The sequence below is a fragment of the Seriola aureovittata genome, chromosome 10 (genome assembly GCF_021018895.1).
Source record: "Seriola aureovittata isolate HTS-2021-v1 ecotype China chromosome 10, ASM2101889v1, whole genome shotgun sequence".
Classification (NCBI taxonomy): Eukaryota; Metazoa; Chordata; class Actinopteri; order Carangiformes; family Carangidae; genus Seriola; species Seriola aureovittata.
In genome coordinates, this window is record NC_079373.1 from 7,682,627 (window position 1) to 7,696,669 (window position 14,043).

General features: G+C 40.4%; 2 protein-coding genes and 1 non-coding gene across 7 annotated transcripts in view; 1 reads left to right on the forward strand and 2 right to left on the reverse strand.

Annotated features, from left to right (window-relative positions):
• The window catches only part of srpk2 (SRSF protein kinase 2), a 71,532-nt gene extending 70,701 nt beyond the window's left edge, over nucleotides 1-831 (reverse strand). For all 4 annotated transcript variants that reach the window (XM_056386332.1, XM_056386334.1, XM_056386329.1 and 1 more), the window contains exons 1-2: nucleotides 745-831; nucleotides 431-497 (exon numbers count right to left, since the gene is read on the reverse strand). In XM_056386332.1, the coding sequence (XP_056242307.1) occupies nucleotides 431-497; nucleotides 745-760 (83 nt within the window). In that variant the 5' untranslated portion in view covers nucleotides 761-831. The remainder of the gene's footprint in view (nucleotides 1-430; nucleotides 498-744) is intronic.
• Nucleotides 832-3,893: 3,062 nt separating this feature from the next.
• On the reverse strand, nucleotides 3,894-3,967 carry trnat-agu (transfer RNA threonine (anticodon AGU)). Its single transcript has one exon. It is a non-coding gene; the product is annotated as a tRNA-Thr (tRNA).
• Nucleotides 3,968-4,678: 711 nt separating this feature from the next.
• pus7 (pseudouridine synthase 7) lies at nucleotides 4,679-13,815 on the forward strand. Of its 2 annotated transcripts, XM_056388103.1 has the most exons (18): nucleotides 4,679-4,787; nucleotides 4,984-5,097; nucleotides 6,265-6,561; nucleotides 6,659-6,743; nucleotides 7,029-7,145; nucleotides 7,228-7,372; nucleotides 7,905-7,922; nucleotides 8,245-8,356; nucleotides 8,488-8,565; nucleotides 8,787-8,915; nucleotides 9,494-9,619; nucleotides 9,704-9,765; nucleotides 9,861-10,021; nucleotides 10,250-10,376; nucleotides 11,064-11,165; nucleotides 11,531-11,660; nucleotides 11,815-11,906; nucleotides 13,234-13,815. In XM_056388103.1, exons 3-18 carry the CDS (start codon nucleotides 6,275-6,277, stop codon nucleotides 13,368-13,370), a joined length of 1,908 nt encoding a protein of 635 aa, XP_056244078.1. In that variant the 5' UTR covers nucleotides 4,679-4,787; nucleotides 4,984-5,097; nucleotides 6,265-6,274; the 3' UTR covers nucleotides 13,371-13,815. The 2 variants fall into 2 exon arrangements, with proteins under 2 accessions (XP_056244078.1, XP_056244079.1); XM_056388104.1 differs by lacking the exon at nucleotides 7,905-7,922.
• The last annotated feature ends 228 nt before the right edge of the window (nucleotides 13,816-14,043 follow it).

Consider the following 14,043-nt stretch of genomic DNA (forward strand, 5'->3'; position numbering starts at 1 on the left):
CTACTGCAAAGGGGCCAAGGAAATGAGCTGTCACATCTATCAAAGCTCCCTCTGCAACCCCCGGTGCAAAAATCAATCAAGAGGTCATCAGCACTGGAGAGACAAAATAACGTAAAAAGCTAAAGAACTGTGGATGCAAATATTGCTGGGAGTCAAGTCTGGACCTGTGGGGACCTCAGCGTCCAGATACCCAGTCTGAGACCTTCAACGTAAATGGCAACTTCCCACGCCGCTCAGTAGCCAGTCTGTGGGATGAAAATACACGCCTTTTGCCATATGTGCGCACAGTCTACACCGCCGACGCACCGGTAGCAGCGCCGGCGTCACACGGAGAAGGACCCGCTGTCAACAAACCAAACCCCGGCAAACAAACACTTCACGTTCACTCTCACTACGTCGTGCAGTCCCCAACCGCCGCCGCCCCGCTTACCTCCGATGGTGACCCGTTTTGTCTTTCTTCCCCTTCGGCCTCCTCTTTCTGGCCTGAATGGCCATCACTGCCGGGGTGAGGATGCGTTTATCCACGGGCATGACCGACGTCCGAGTACGGGGAAGGGTGTAGGAGGGACGGGGAGAGAGAACAAACACACATCATCAGGCTCTAAATCTGGCTGGCAAGGGTCATTTAGCGTCGTGTAGCGAGTCCTAGTAGGCTTTCTACTGGCGTAACTTCCGCCACCTTTCATGTTTAAAACAACCAGAAGTGGGGTAGCAAAGCCGAGTTAAAGGCTGAGGGATACGCACCTTTCCTGGAGCTCATGTTTCCTCCTCTTCCCCTCAGCAGGAGCAGGCAGAGCGGCGGCAGCAGCCGGAATCTCTCTCTCTCTCTCTGTCTCTCTCTCTCTCTCTCACACACACACACACACACACACCTCTCTACCTTTGGATGACACGCGCTCCCTCTGTCGTTTGCAGCTGGAGTCGCGTGCAGTCCTGCGTGGACCTGCGCCACAACTGCACAATGTATTTGATAGGTAGAGTTTTTTTCTGAGTGTGGTTATCCCTCATGAAATGGTAGAAAATATAATGTAACAAGAAAAATTTACAAAATTCATCGTTCAAAAAAAGAAAAAGAAAATCTAAATCCTATAGGTTAGGCTACTTGTACTACAGTACATTTTCCTGAAGAACTGTAGCCTCATTCGGTAGCCTACAGTTTTTAGGTATTTTCTTCACTTAGTATTTCCAGTTTGTGCTGCTTTGCTCTCCACACTTTACATTCAAAACATGAGCAGCTGTCAAGCAGTTATGAAGTGTGACGCACTGCTGTAGATTAAACTAGTCTACAATTATAAAGTGGTTAAAATTGACCAATGAACAAATAATGAAATGCTGACTTTTACCTTTGTTAAATATTGCAAAAACGTCTGTACTTCACTTCAATTGAATTTTGCAGGTAATATAACATTGTAAAAAAAATACTTGTGATATTTCACTTTTTTTCTTCAGTAGATAATATTTCTTTACATGGATAGCATTTGGTTGCCCTGGTGGCCTGGGGGTACAGCATGCTGATCATGAACTGTAACGTTGCTGCTTTTATGTTGCATGTCATTCCCCATCTTTCCGTGTTTCCTGTCATTTTGCTGCTGACTCTCTAATAAAAGTATAAAATACCCCCCAAAAATTATTATATTAAAATGATAAGCTAAGACCTCACTATAGACATTTTGTCTCAAAGAAAAGCAACCTACTTTACTGCATGATGTTTAAAGCAACACAGGGAGCCAAAAAGAAACAAAACTGAGGTGCAGCAGTTTAGCAGTGAACCTAATCTTGTTCTCCTCAGCTGCGTTACACTTTTACAAAGCACCTATGTACTGTATCACTACAAAAGCTTGGTAGCAAGCCCGGGGTGCTGCTTCTATATTATTTATAGCGAGTTGTGTGTTTTTTGTATTGCTGTCTACAGCCTACTCTGCTTTGTGCTATTTCAACAAGGTTTGTTGGACATTTGACTTAGATTTTGATGTTTTATCGGGTCTCATCTTCAATCTTTCATGATGCTCAACAGATCTGTTACTCGAGGTTATTATGAGAAACAGCAGGGTCATTAATAATGTGAAATTTTTAGTTTCCCTACAGACAATTGAGAATTGGACTTGTGTTTATGGATAACAATATCTGTTAAGACCACATAAAGCTCCTTTGCTAAGTCTGAGATCACAAAAGATTTCATTACCAGAGTGCCAAGGTCCACATTTGTGACTAGAGGTGCAATAGTTATAATCTCAAGCCCCTTACATGTTTACAAAAGAGTTCAAATATCAAGTAAAAGACTGTGTAGGCATTAACAAGGCTTTGTTCCCTCTAACTGTATTTGCAAATCCATATCACCATTACCAGAAAATATGATTTGACACCTTGTAACTCCATCCTGGATTCTGTCATTGTAAACCACCCATTTCTCTCTCATTTCATTCACTTAGCAGCAGTAACTGAAAGAGGATATCGTACAGGTTTTTGCTCAGGGACATTTCATATCTAAATATGGGATATATTCGGCTTTAGTGAGTCTATGCAGAGAATCATAAGCAGGGACATTTTACTGCTGAACTTACCACTACTCCCATTTTAATTTAGAAGTCATGAGATGGAAAAGTGACAGCAAAGGGTTTCAAGTAGCCTACCAAAATATTTGAATTTCCGCACCTTCACGAGGGAGGTGGTCGGCTATTTAATCACTGCAGCTCACCATTCAGTTAAATTATACTTTCACTCATGTAAAATGTGATTGGCAATACTAATGATGGTCGAATGGGATATTAGCAAAATGGAGGATTATCAGCCAGTATTGTCCTTACCTGTCAAGGTAAGGACTTTAACCCTCACGACTAATTAGCCGTATTTGTCTGCTACAAAAGTGTAGCCATGATTGCAGCACTTAGATATAACTGTTTGAAAGCAGATGTGTGTTCATGTGCTCAAAGAGAAAAAAAAAACAGTATATTTTAAGAGAACTGTAATTCACCATGCCAAACAGACAAACTGACTTATTTGCTAGTTTATTAATTATACTGCCATCTAGCACCACAGTAATACATCCTATCTTTATATATTATTAGAACTGAGGTACTGATTCAGCTTTATCGTCATTTTGGAGGTGATCTATCATCTGTCCTCAGCGAAAAGGATGGTAAAAAATATGAATGCCTCTCAGCATAAGGCAATACATTGCATCAGCACTAAAAACTAAAGCCTGCTAATAAAGTTCTTTATTGGGGAGTACAGGTTTAACAGGCATATTTAAGAGCCAATCACATTCCCCTGTTCCATTGAATTACAAACTATTACAGATTTTAAAAAAATATTACAGTCTAAAAGTAAAATCATAATACTCCTACTCTTTTAATTATTTTTCAGTATCCTCACATTCCCCTACCTTTCACTCTGATAAGAACTGACCTTACATAGCATCAATCTCTCCATGTCAATGTTCAAACAAGAAAACAAAATAAATAAGAAAGTAAATAAAAAGTAAAATAAATGGTTGATATTTCCCAAATAATTTGTCAGAGCTGCCTATCATGTCACACATGATCTTTCCTGTTTCAGAAAAAAAGACATTCTTAAGCCACTGAGAGGTGATCTGGCTTTCTACTGAAGTCACCAATTATTGCAATAAAGGGGCAGTTCTTAATTCTTGTCTTAAATATTATGGACATAAAATTGTCTTACCATGGCATCTAGCTAGCTGTACCTAATAAACTGACACCTGAGTGTATCTTGCACAACAAGATCTGTGATCTGTGGTGGGAGGGTTTTGGCTCATTTCACTGAGTTAATGTTATCGCTGCTTGATTTATTGTGTATTTTACCACCACAGATTACTTCACGTTCAGTGAGTAATCCATGTGGTTAAACCGAGGGCATTCAACACCTCTATGGTTAAAAGGCACCGCTGGGATTCGAACCCAGGATCTCCTGTTTACTAGACAGGCGCTTTAACCAACTAAGCCACGGCGCCGTTGTCGTGCCCTCCGCGTGTCAACCTTCACACGAGACATAGAGCTGTGCCCCTCGCTATAGGGCAGTGAGGGTCAAATGTGCCACATTCTCAAAGCGCCTCACGAAAATACAACTGATAAATAGATTCAAAGCCTATGTCCGTCTCAGGGGAAAATCAAAATAAAATTGTGAAAAATGGTCATCATTTTGTTTTCAGAACAGGTGTCTTTAGTAGCCTATCATAGAAAACTGGGAAACTAGAAACTAGCAAGGTACAGTGACGTGGAAAAAACTATGTCACTGTAACTTGGTTTTGTCCATATCCATAAAACTGTCATTTTTTCATCTTACTAGCTGTAATCTCTAAAGTCTAACAACTTCTACAGCACTTTCTCCTCATTACCCTGCTGATATTAGGCTACATGTCTGAGCTAATCATGACCACTGGACTGGTCATGGACTCCTCTCTTCTCTGGAGCCCTGATGGTTAGCTCATTAAAGGCCATAATAAGTTTATTTATACAGCACTTATCAAAATCAGAAATTACAAAGTGCTTTTCAAGGCAGGCATAAAAGGGAAAAAAGAAACTACAAGTTGGGTGACAGTTTTTGCTTTTGAGTTGTTCATCTTTTCCAAAATAGACAATCTTTGAGTAAAGCTAACTCGAGGATTGACTGGTCTCTAACCACACATATACAGTGGGCGGGCTTTAAGGTAGGATCTGTATCCGGCACGTACACACACACACACACACACACACACACACACATACACACACGTGTGAGAAAAGCTGTCGTTGAATCCTGCTCCGGTATCTTGTAAACCTCACCAGACACAGGTATGTTAAAGCAGCTTTCTGGGAAGAAACAACAACGCGTTTCATGTTGCTTACACCGAGGTTTGCGCTTAGCTTTGCTGCTAGCTACGCTAACCTCAACCAGTGGTGTTAGCCAGCTAATCGATGGCCATGCCGATACGCTAGCAGCTCTGCTAACTTTTTGAGTGCTCAGCAGTATCTCCATTATGTCTCTTAGTGGCTGCGTCAAGCTCGGGTCCGTGAAGAAGTCTCTGCAGGTGTTCATCAGCTCAGAGACGAGACGTGTTTCCCTGAGTCACAGTTGTCTGTTGCTGCCTCATCCACACAAACGGTAAGTAAGTTGCATCATTGTCTAGGCCATTAACGTCAGTTTTGTTGTCTTTACTCGTGTTAACACCGCAGTGCAATGTTAACAGCTGTTTTTTGAGCTGATTTCAGTGACATCCCCACACCTCCACAGACTTTAGAAACATGTGAATAGTCAAAAATGATGTAGCGTAGGCCAAGTTTTCCTGATATTAAGAGGAAGAGTACTTTAGCTTACACACAGCTACAAACATGTCAAGTGTGATGATTTACATTGTGATTTAATGTAAAGCAAGGATGCAAGAGTCCTGCTGACTAGGCAGCATCATATTACTAACAAACCTAACATAATAAATATGTGTTGATATTATCAGATTAGACTCGGTCAGCAGGCTATCTTCTTGATCGCTGTCTAGCTCTTTCTAAAAAAATGTGATTTGGTAGGCACCTATATATTACTTCATGCACCCACAAGCCCCATATGGCCTTGTGTCACAATTTCTTTTTTTTAATTGAAGATTCCTCTTTGATCTAATGTGGCTTTGATTTGTCACTTTGGACAAAAGAATCTGCCAGATGAATACATTCTTATGGCTATTTTTCCCCACTGTCATGTTGGCTCTGAAACATCACAAATTAACCTATGTGTTGTCTATTCACAGGCAGTTCTTTAGACCGGATATAAATTACAGGAGGGCCAGCGAGCTCATAGAAAGACAGTAACATCAATGAGGTGGGAGAGAAAAGTCACCCACATACAGAGTTGATCATGTTAAATCCCACCTCACTTAGAGAAAGAAATCTAGTCCAATTGGGACTTTATGGCGTCTTGGTGGCTGAGGGGTTTAAGCTGCTGACCATGTGATCTAAACATCCCGATCCCTGGTTCAAGTGCAGTAAGGGTCCTTTGCAGCATGTCAACAAAGATCCCCTCTGCACTCTCTCCTTGTTTTCTTTCAGCTCTGTACTGTTCCCCCACCTAATAAAGGCAGAAATCACATCACCAGTGTATTTTTAGAAAGCTCCTTCCAGAGCCACGGAAGACATTATACAAATGTTTTTCCCAATAGGAGTATTCCCCATGATAAGTAAACCTAAATTTCAAATGCAAAATTGGTAGGGTATCCCCTTAACTGTCCTCTGTTTATATTTTTGAATTAAAACATGTTTTTTGTGTCCTCTCCCTTTCCAGTTTGGCTCTGATGGCTGAGTCAGAGCCTGTGCCTGTCCAGGTTGGAGAGAAGAGAGGCTGTCCAGAGAACAAAGGCGAAAACACACCATCAAAGAAACCCAGAGTAGAGAGTGATCACGAAAATGGAGGCCCTCCCCACCAAGACGAGGAGGAGGAGCTTGAGGGCGAGGCGGGCGAAGGAGAGGAGGATGGGGAGACCTTTGCCAATATGATGAAGCATGGTCTCACTGAGTTGGATGTGGGCATCCTGAAGTACGTCAGTGACCATGAGGGCTTCTCAGGAATCCTGAAGGAAAGGTTCGTCCTCAAGAGTCAGTAAATATTTTGCATAAGTTTCCTCAGAATGATTCAGTTTGGTTTGTTTAACAGATGATTTCTTGTGGTTTGTCCTCAGATACTCTGATTTTGTGGTGCATGAAATCAACAAACAAGGAAAGACAGTGCATTTAGACGACCTCTCCATCCCTGCCGTGGCCGAGGTAAGATACTGGATTAAATTTCAATCACAAGTTGTCTCATTAATCTTTTACTAACATGCATAGTTGTTCAAGTACGAACCTAGTCAGAGATTAAACTTGTTGTAAACTTGTTGCCATGTTTCAAATTCATCACACGTCTAGACTTGAGGTCATGGTGATAAAAATCGTTGTAAATGATATTGACAATGTTTCCAAAACTGATATTTAAAGGAAACATTTAACCTGTTTTCTCCAGTCCTGGATCAGGTCAGATGATGCTTCTCTGTGTTGTTTCTTCTATGTCAGGAAGTCCCAGAGGCTGAACAGCAGCCAAACGAATCTGATGTCCTGACTGAAGAGCAGAAGAAGGAGCTCGGAGAGCTGCAGCTCTTCAAGAATAAAGAGGGCAATGTCTCCATTGAAGTAAGTTTATGCTTACTGGATCCCTTTATGACATCAATTAAAACTCATGTAATGCCCTTACCCTTTTCCTTAACTTCTGTAGGTGATGGATGATACAAAAGAGAAGAGGACACTGGTTCACAAAGCCATCAAGACCCAGTTTCCTGGTCTGGAGACTAAGACAGAAGAAAAGGAAGGGCGCAAGTTCATAGTGGCATATCACGCTGCTGGGAAGAAAGCTCTAGCAGGTATGTAGAGAGGCGACAGGACAGCGAGCGAGTCTTAGACCGTCTATAACCAGTCAATTAATTTAAAGATCAGAGAGAGGATTTATTGCATGTTGTTTTTTGTCTGCTGCAATGCATGTGGTCACAGCTGAAATCCAGAGCAAAATACAATGCATGCTCTTGTGCGCATGAGCATGATCCACACACCTGCATGATTCTGCCCAGATCTTTACTCATAGTGGTTTTTTTAACCAGCAGCTTTTGGTTATGGACTGACCTTGTTTTTCAGTGGAATGCTCTGATTGAGATTATGACTTGGTTTGGTCAGACCAAACGCTATAAACAAAAATAAGGAAAGCAGAGACACAATATCATGGTGCATTGGGAAAAAAAAAAAAACCTGCACCTTTGTTGCATAAACCATTTAAATCCCACGCTCCGCTCTCAGGCCCGTGCATGAGACCTCACCTCTGACAACTCGCCCCACAGTCCATAAGAATCTCTTTCTTAGTAACATTATTCTATCCTCCTTTTGCTCTTCTCTGGTGGATAGAGGTCAAAACAACTGCAGGTAAGAACCTATTCTCCACACAGCACAGAGGAAGTGGTTAAAACCCGCATTGAGTTGTGTGTTGGTAACTAGTTGTGCTTAAGATACTCTTTTAATTTCCATCTCGTCTTGCAATATAGTGATTGAAAATGATCTTGATTAAAAGCTGAGGTTTTTGGCACAAAGATGGTTTTGATTGAGGTAACCATGCTCAGAATTGTATGGAAGAATAAAATATATAGTATAGTATAGCAGGAATATTGGGAAATGATTTTTAAAAAAAATGTTTTTGTATTCTTGCGCTGTATTTCAGTCCAACTTTTTTTTTCTGTGTCCATAAAAGCACCAAGGAAACACTTCTGGCCCAAAAACCGTGGCAGTTTTTGCCACTTTGTCCTGTACAAGGAGAATAAAGACACCATGGACGCCATCAATGTGCTTTCAAAGTTCCTCAGGTCTGATTGCAGCACTTTTCATTTGCTTTGTAACAAAGTGATCATATAGCAATTGGAGATAGACCAATAGTCTATTTGCCCAGTGAAATGTTTGTAGTATAGAACCATTATGACGATGCATTTCTTTCTAGGCTCAGACCCAACATGTTTTCCTACATGGGAACCAAGGACAAGAGAGCCATCACTGTGCAGGAGATTGCTGTGCTCAAGTGAGTTTGTGTGATACTGAAGGGAAATCACTACATTTTAGTGCTGTTTTTTTGTTTTTTTTCCCCAAATTTTCTGAGGATGATTGTGAATGGCTGATACTGAATATGTTTCATCCTGCCGGTGCAGGAGGTGTCTCTGCCGTTATCAGGCAGATGATCTGTGGATGAGCTCGTTGCTCTGGAGCAGTAATTAAAGAAATCTTTCCTCTGTGTCCCAACAGGATCACAGCGGAGAGGTTGGCTCACCTCAACAAGTGCCTCATGAACCTCAAGCTGGGAAACTTTAGCTACAAAAACCATCCTCTAAAGCTCGGGGAGCTGCAGGGAAACCACTTCACTGTGGTCATCAGGTCAGACAGGAGTTTTGTTAACGTGTTATACCTCATTCCTGTGATTTGCTGTGGATGCTGAGTAGCTGTAAACTGGAGGACACATCCAGACAGTTGAAATCTTAATGAAAATTAGTAGTTGGGTAGTTTGCTAACAAAAAGAGGGGAACATACTACACAATAGAAACGAGTCATACCTCAAATTTGGGCTACCTAACTACGTTGCAGGACCACGTTTAAATTTGTTCATATTCTAGTTCTCTGATGTAATCATTATGGTCAAAGTGCACTCGCTAACAAACACTACGTCTACGATTCTATGACTGACGAATAAGTAATAAACTGTTACCTCAGTGTGAGTCTTGTAGCATCTCCTGGTGTTAAATTAATTCACTTTCACCGCCATGTCGGTGAACTCTCAGATCTGTGGGCGAAGTCCCCCGGATTTTTATTTAAATTTGGAAATCCCTTTTATCTAGTTTTTCTTTTAGTTTTGCTTCTTGCCTCCATTTTGTAAAAAAGATACAGTATTCTCTCTGAACATACTGTGTCTAGTGTGTGTTAACACTGTATAACTTGTTGATGTCTTTGTGTATCAGGAACATCTCAGGAACAGATGAGCAGGTCCATCAGGCCCTGACATCCCTCAAGCAGACAGGTTTCATCAACTATTATGGCATGCAGCGCTTCGGCACCACAGCTGTGCCTACGCAGCACGTCGGCAGGTAAGGTCGTGACATAGAAACACTGGCATGAATTATGACAGGATGGTTTATTCAAGTGTTGTTTCCTCCTTTTGTTTGGGACAGAGCCATCTTGAGAAATGACTGGAACGAGGTGGTGGATTTGATTCTGAAACCTCGTCCTGGAGGTAACAAACTTTGATTTATTTATTATTTTTTACTCTATTTTCTTCCCTCTGTAAAGTATTTAAAATTTTTCCTCCATCTTTATTGCTCTCTTCAGCAGAGAAAGAGTTCCTGGTCCGCTGCAGGGAGGAGTGGGCGAAGACTCAGGACCCGGAGGCAGCCCTGAAAAAGCTGCCCAACAAGCGCTGTGTGGAGGGGCAGCTGCTGCGAGGCCTGTCTATGTACGGCAAGAAGAACATCGTCACCGCCTTTGGACTGGTTGGTTTTATGCTAATAATGGAACAACATGAAAAAAGAGTCCAAAGTTACCAAAAATTCCAGTTACATTGGGCAGATGCCATGTATAACCGGATGAATGAGATAAAGCAGGATGCTACTTGGAAAAGAGCTCTCAGTACATTAACACATTAACCAATGTTTTATTTACATCCAGCAAGACAAGTTTCTACTCTCTCTGATGACTGCTGTTTTCTTTTTCCCCCACAGATCCCCCGTAACAACCGTCTGATGTACATCCACAGTTACCAGAGCGTGGTGTGGAACACGATGGTGAGCCGGAGGATCGAAGCCTTCGGCCTGAAGGCGGTTGAGGGGGACCTGGTGCTCAGAGGAAGTTAGTGGTTCATCTTTTCTTTCAGCTCACTAATGTTGATTTTGACATTTTGGGAAATAGGCCTTTTTTCTTTCTTATGTGAAAATCCCAATTTTCTAGGGTTTGATTGGATTAAACAAATAAGAAATTACATTTTAACAGGTCTGGTAGGCAGATTTAGTTCCTCTGACCGAGCCAGGCTAGCCATGTCCATCTGTTTTCAGTCTTTATGCAACACTAAGCTAACATCATATTTTACATACAGTCAGAGCATATTATTGATGCTCATTTAATTTTCAGCTAGACAGCAAATATGCATTTCTCACAATGGTTTTCACTGTAGCTTCTTTAAAGAATCTTATCCAAAGAATCTTAAATATATTAAACATTTTAACTAATAAACTGTAAGTGTTTTCCAAAATGTTATTATTATTATTATTATTATTATTATTATTATTATTATTATTATTATTATTTTTATTATTGTTTTGTAGGTCCTCCAAAAGCATCCAAAACAAAGCATTTCCAATTTGTCAACCTGCTATTATCCGAATTAGGTTTATAGGAGATATAATATTGCAGATTTCCAACCAATAATCAGTGTCGTTTGACCGGCTGTGGCAAATATCAAATCATGTAAAATGTGTGTAATAATCATGGGATTATTGACTATTGACTATTGACGTTGTCTGTGATCTGTTCATGAAGCCACAGCACATGTGCTGTCTGCAGAGGAGGCTGAGAGTCACACCATCCATGACATTGTGATGCCACTCCCTGGGTTTGACGTCATTTACCCCGCTCACCACGGTAAGAAGCGGCTCTGTGTGATTTTGATAGCTGTAAAAATAACATTGGGTGGTTTTAACACCAATAATTACACGAATATGGTCACACATGGTTCCTCTATCTTACATACCCAGACATTCACCCGAGGGGCTTTTAAACTCTTTTAATCTTAAATGGGTAAAAATGTTAACAAGAAAAACTGCTGATAAAAAGGTACATGAAAGAAATGTACAACAAAATAAACATATCAGAACTGACTAGAAGAAGAAACAGGATTAAAGGAACGTATTAAGTGAATCTACAGCAGAAACATAAATGAAAGGAAAATATTAAATATTTGAATTAGTTGTGTTGCATCATCAATAATTGTTATGTGTTTCTGTCAGTGGGTAAAGGTTACAGGGAGCTGCTCTCTGCAGACAAGCTGGACATCGACAACATGAGGCACAAAGTGAAGGACTACTCTCTGGCTGGAGCCTACAGACGCATCATCATCAGACCCAGCGATGTCAGCTGGTTAGCAGACCTCTCCAGTGTCTTATCTTTAAATGCACCAACACTTAAAATAATGCAGCTGTTAATTGCGTACTGCGGTTATTTCAGTGCTGTAATTGTGCATAGTGGTCTATATAAACTGGTGTGTTGTGGTGTTTCTGTCTGTTGTGTGCAGGGAGGTGATTCAGTATGACGACCCCAGGATCTCCCTGGTGCACAGTGATTTTGAGAAACTGGAGAACAAACCTGCCCCAGTCTTCAACAAAGGTAAGTTCATGTTTGCCTGTTTGTCTTTAAACTGCTTTCTGGGTAGATCTGTGGACCACCATCAAATGTTTTTCCCAGTGTGATTCAGTTAAAAGCCTTTTCGGGGAATTTATTACAGATAGTAGAGAGGAAATGAGGGAGAGTCAACAAAGATTTCCGGCAAGACTCAGAAATGTAGCTGTTCATGGTCGTGAATCAGTTTATGCAGCTAGTTGGACACTTATAAATATATGTATTATTATTATTATTATTATTATTACATGTGTAAAACTGTAGGAGATCAGTTTAAACAGATTTTGTCCAGATTTTATTTCTTGCTCCAAAGAAAACAGTTTTCTTGTAACAGCAGGTTACAGTAAATAAGGTCCAGTGAAGGGCAGCTCAAAATACGCTTCTACTTCAAAGACGATGGGGGGAAAAAATTGTGACACCATGCAAATTAGTTGCTGAGCATGCAGCAGAGGTCTTCAAAGCTATTGAAAAATAAAAACAATAAATGGTCAAACTTAAGCCTGTTGATGCTGTTTTCACCCACAAAAATCCTCAAAATCTTCACTGGTAAGATTTCACATTTTCTGTTGTTTTTTAAATAAAAACTAGATCTATTGAGACAAGGACATGCAATAGCTGGACTGTACCATGTCCATCAGTTTTCTAGAGCAGAAATAATAAATTTTTCAAGTAGTAATGCCAAATAGTTGATGTCCCAGCATGAGAAATTGCTGCTTGTTCTTGTTTTGCATCATGGTAAACTGGATATCTTTGGGTTGTAGACTGTTGGTCGGACTAAACAATATGTTTCTAACGCCACCGCAGGCTCTGAGAAAATTCCTTTTTCACTGTTTTCTGACATTTAAATGATTATTGGAGAAAATAATTAATTTAATGGAAATAACTGTTGGTTGCAGCCCTGGGGTTTTTCCTTTTTTAACTTCGATGACGGTGGCATACGCTTAGAAAGCCAATAATATGTTAATATTATAAGGTGTAAAGATGCATGAATCAGTAACCTCATGTCTTGACTCCATAAAATAGATATCAAGAGCACAAGGTTGTTTGTAGGGCGGTAACTAACGATTATTTTTATTATTACCTGTTGATTATTTTGTCAGATTAATGTCAGAAGATTGAAAAATGTCCATCACAGGTTCTCATAGTCCAGTGAGACAAAACAAAAGAGGAATATCTTGTTTTTGTCCCAAAACCCCAAAGATATTAATTTTACTAATTGTTACATTTTGAGAAAAAAAAAAAAACTGATTATCTAAATAGTTTCAGATTAATGTTGCATACATACAGTACAGTGTTTCTTTCCATTACCCAACAGAGGGGAAGTACCGGGCTCTGCGGATGGAGTTTTCTCTGCCTCCTTCAACGTATGCTACTATGGCAATCCGAGAGGTCCTCAAGTTGGACACCAGCATCAAAAAACAGACGCAGCTCAACACCACCTGGTTCAACTGAGACTAAAACACACTCCGGCATTGACCAGACTGCTGCTGCAGGCTGCAAAACACCCGACTACTGTGGCTACTAACCGTTGTGAGTGTTTTAAGTGTATTGTGTGTGAGAGAGTGTGTGAGTGAGTGATTGGGTTCTATATGAACCCAAATGTTATTTCTTTGAAGTACAAAGAGCAACAAATACCATTATTCAACTGCTTCTTTTTTTTAAATAATGTTTTTACTTGCTCTAAAAGGTTTCATTGCTGCAACGATTCAGCATCTTTTGACAGCGACTTAAGTCAGCCCTGTGCTTTCAGAGTGCTCTCACATACAGTAATCCCCGCTGCACAGGCTGACCAGCATGCCTGGTTTGTACAGAAATGGGTTTTTGCTTCTTTTTTTTTTCTTTTTTTTTTTTTTTTAAATTGAATGAAAAGAGAAATAAAAACATTATTTAAAGGTTGCGTTTACCATGTGCAGTCTGTCATTGATTGTTAATGTGGTGCTGTGTCTTAACTTGGTTTCTTTCCATCATGAGGGTTTTAGAAATAGTTCTATGTAGTAATAATCTTTTTATACAGAAAGACAAGGGTGTGTCTCCCCCACAGAAAGCCTTTTAACCACTAATGTGACCTACACTGTCTCCCTCTACTGGCCGTCAGAGCTAAGTGTCTCTCCAATGAAGGATCTGA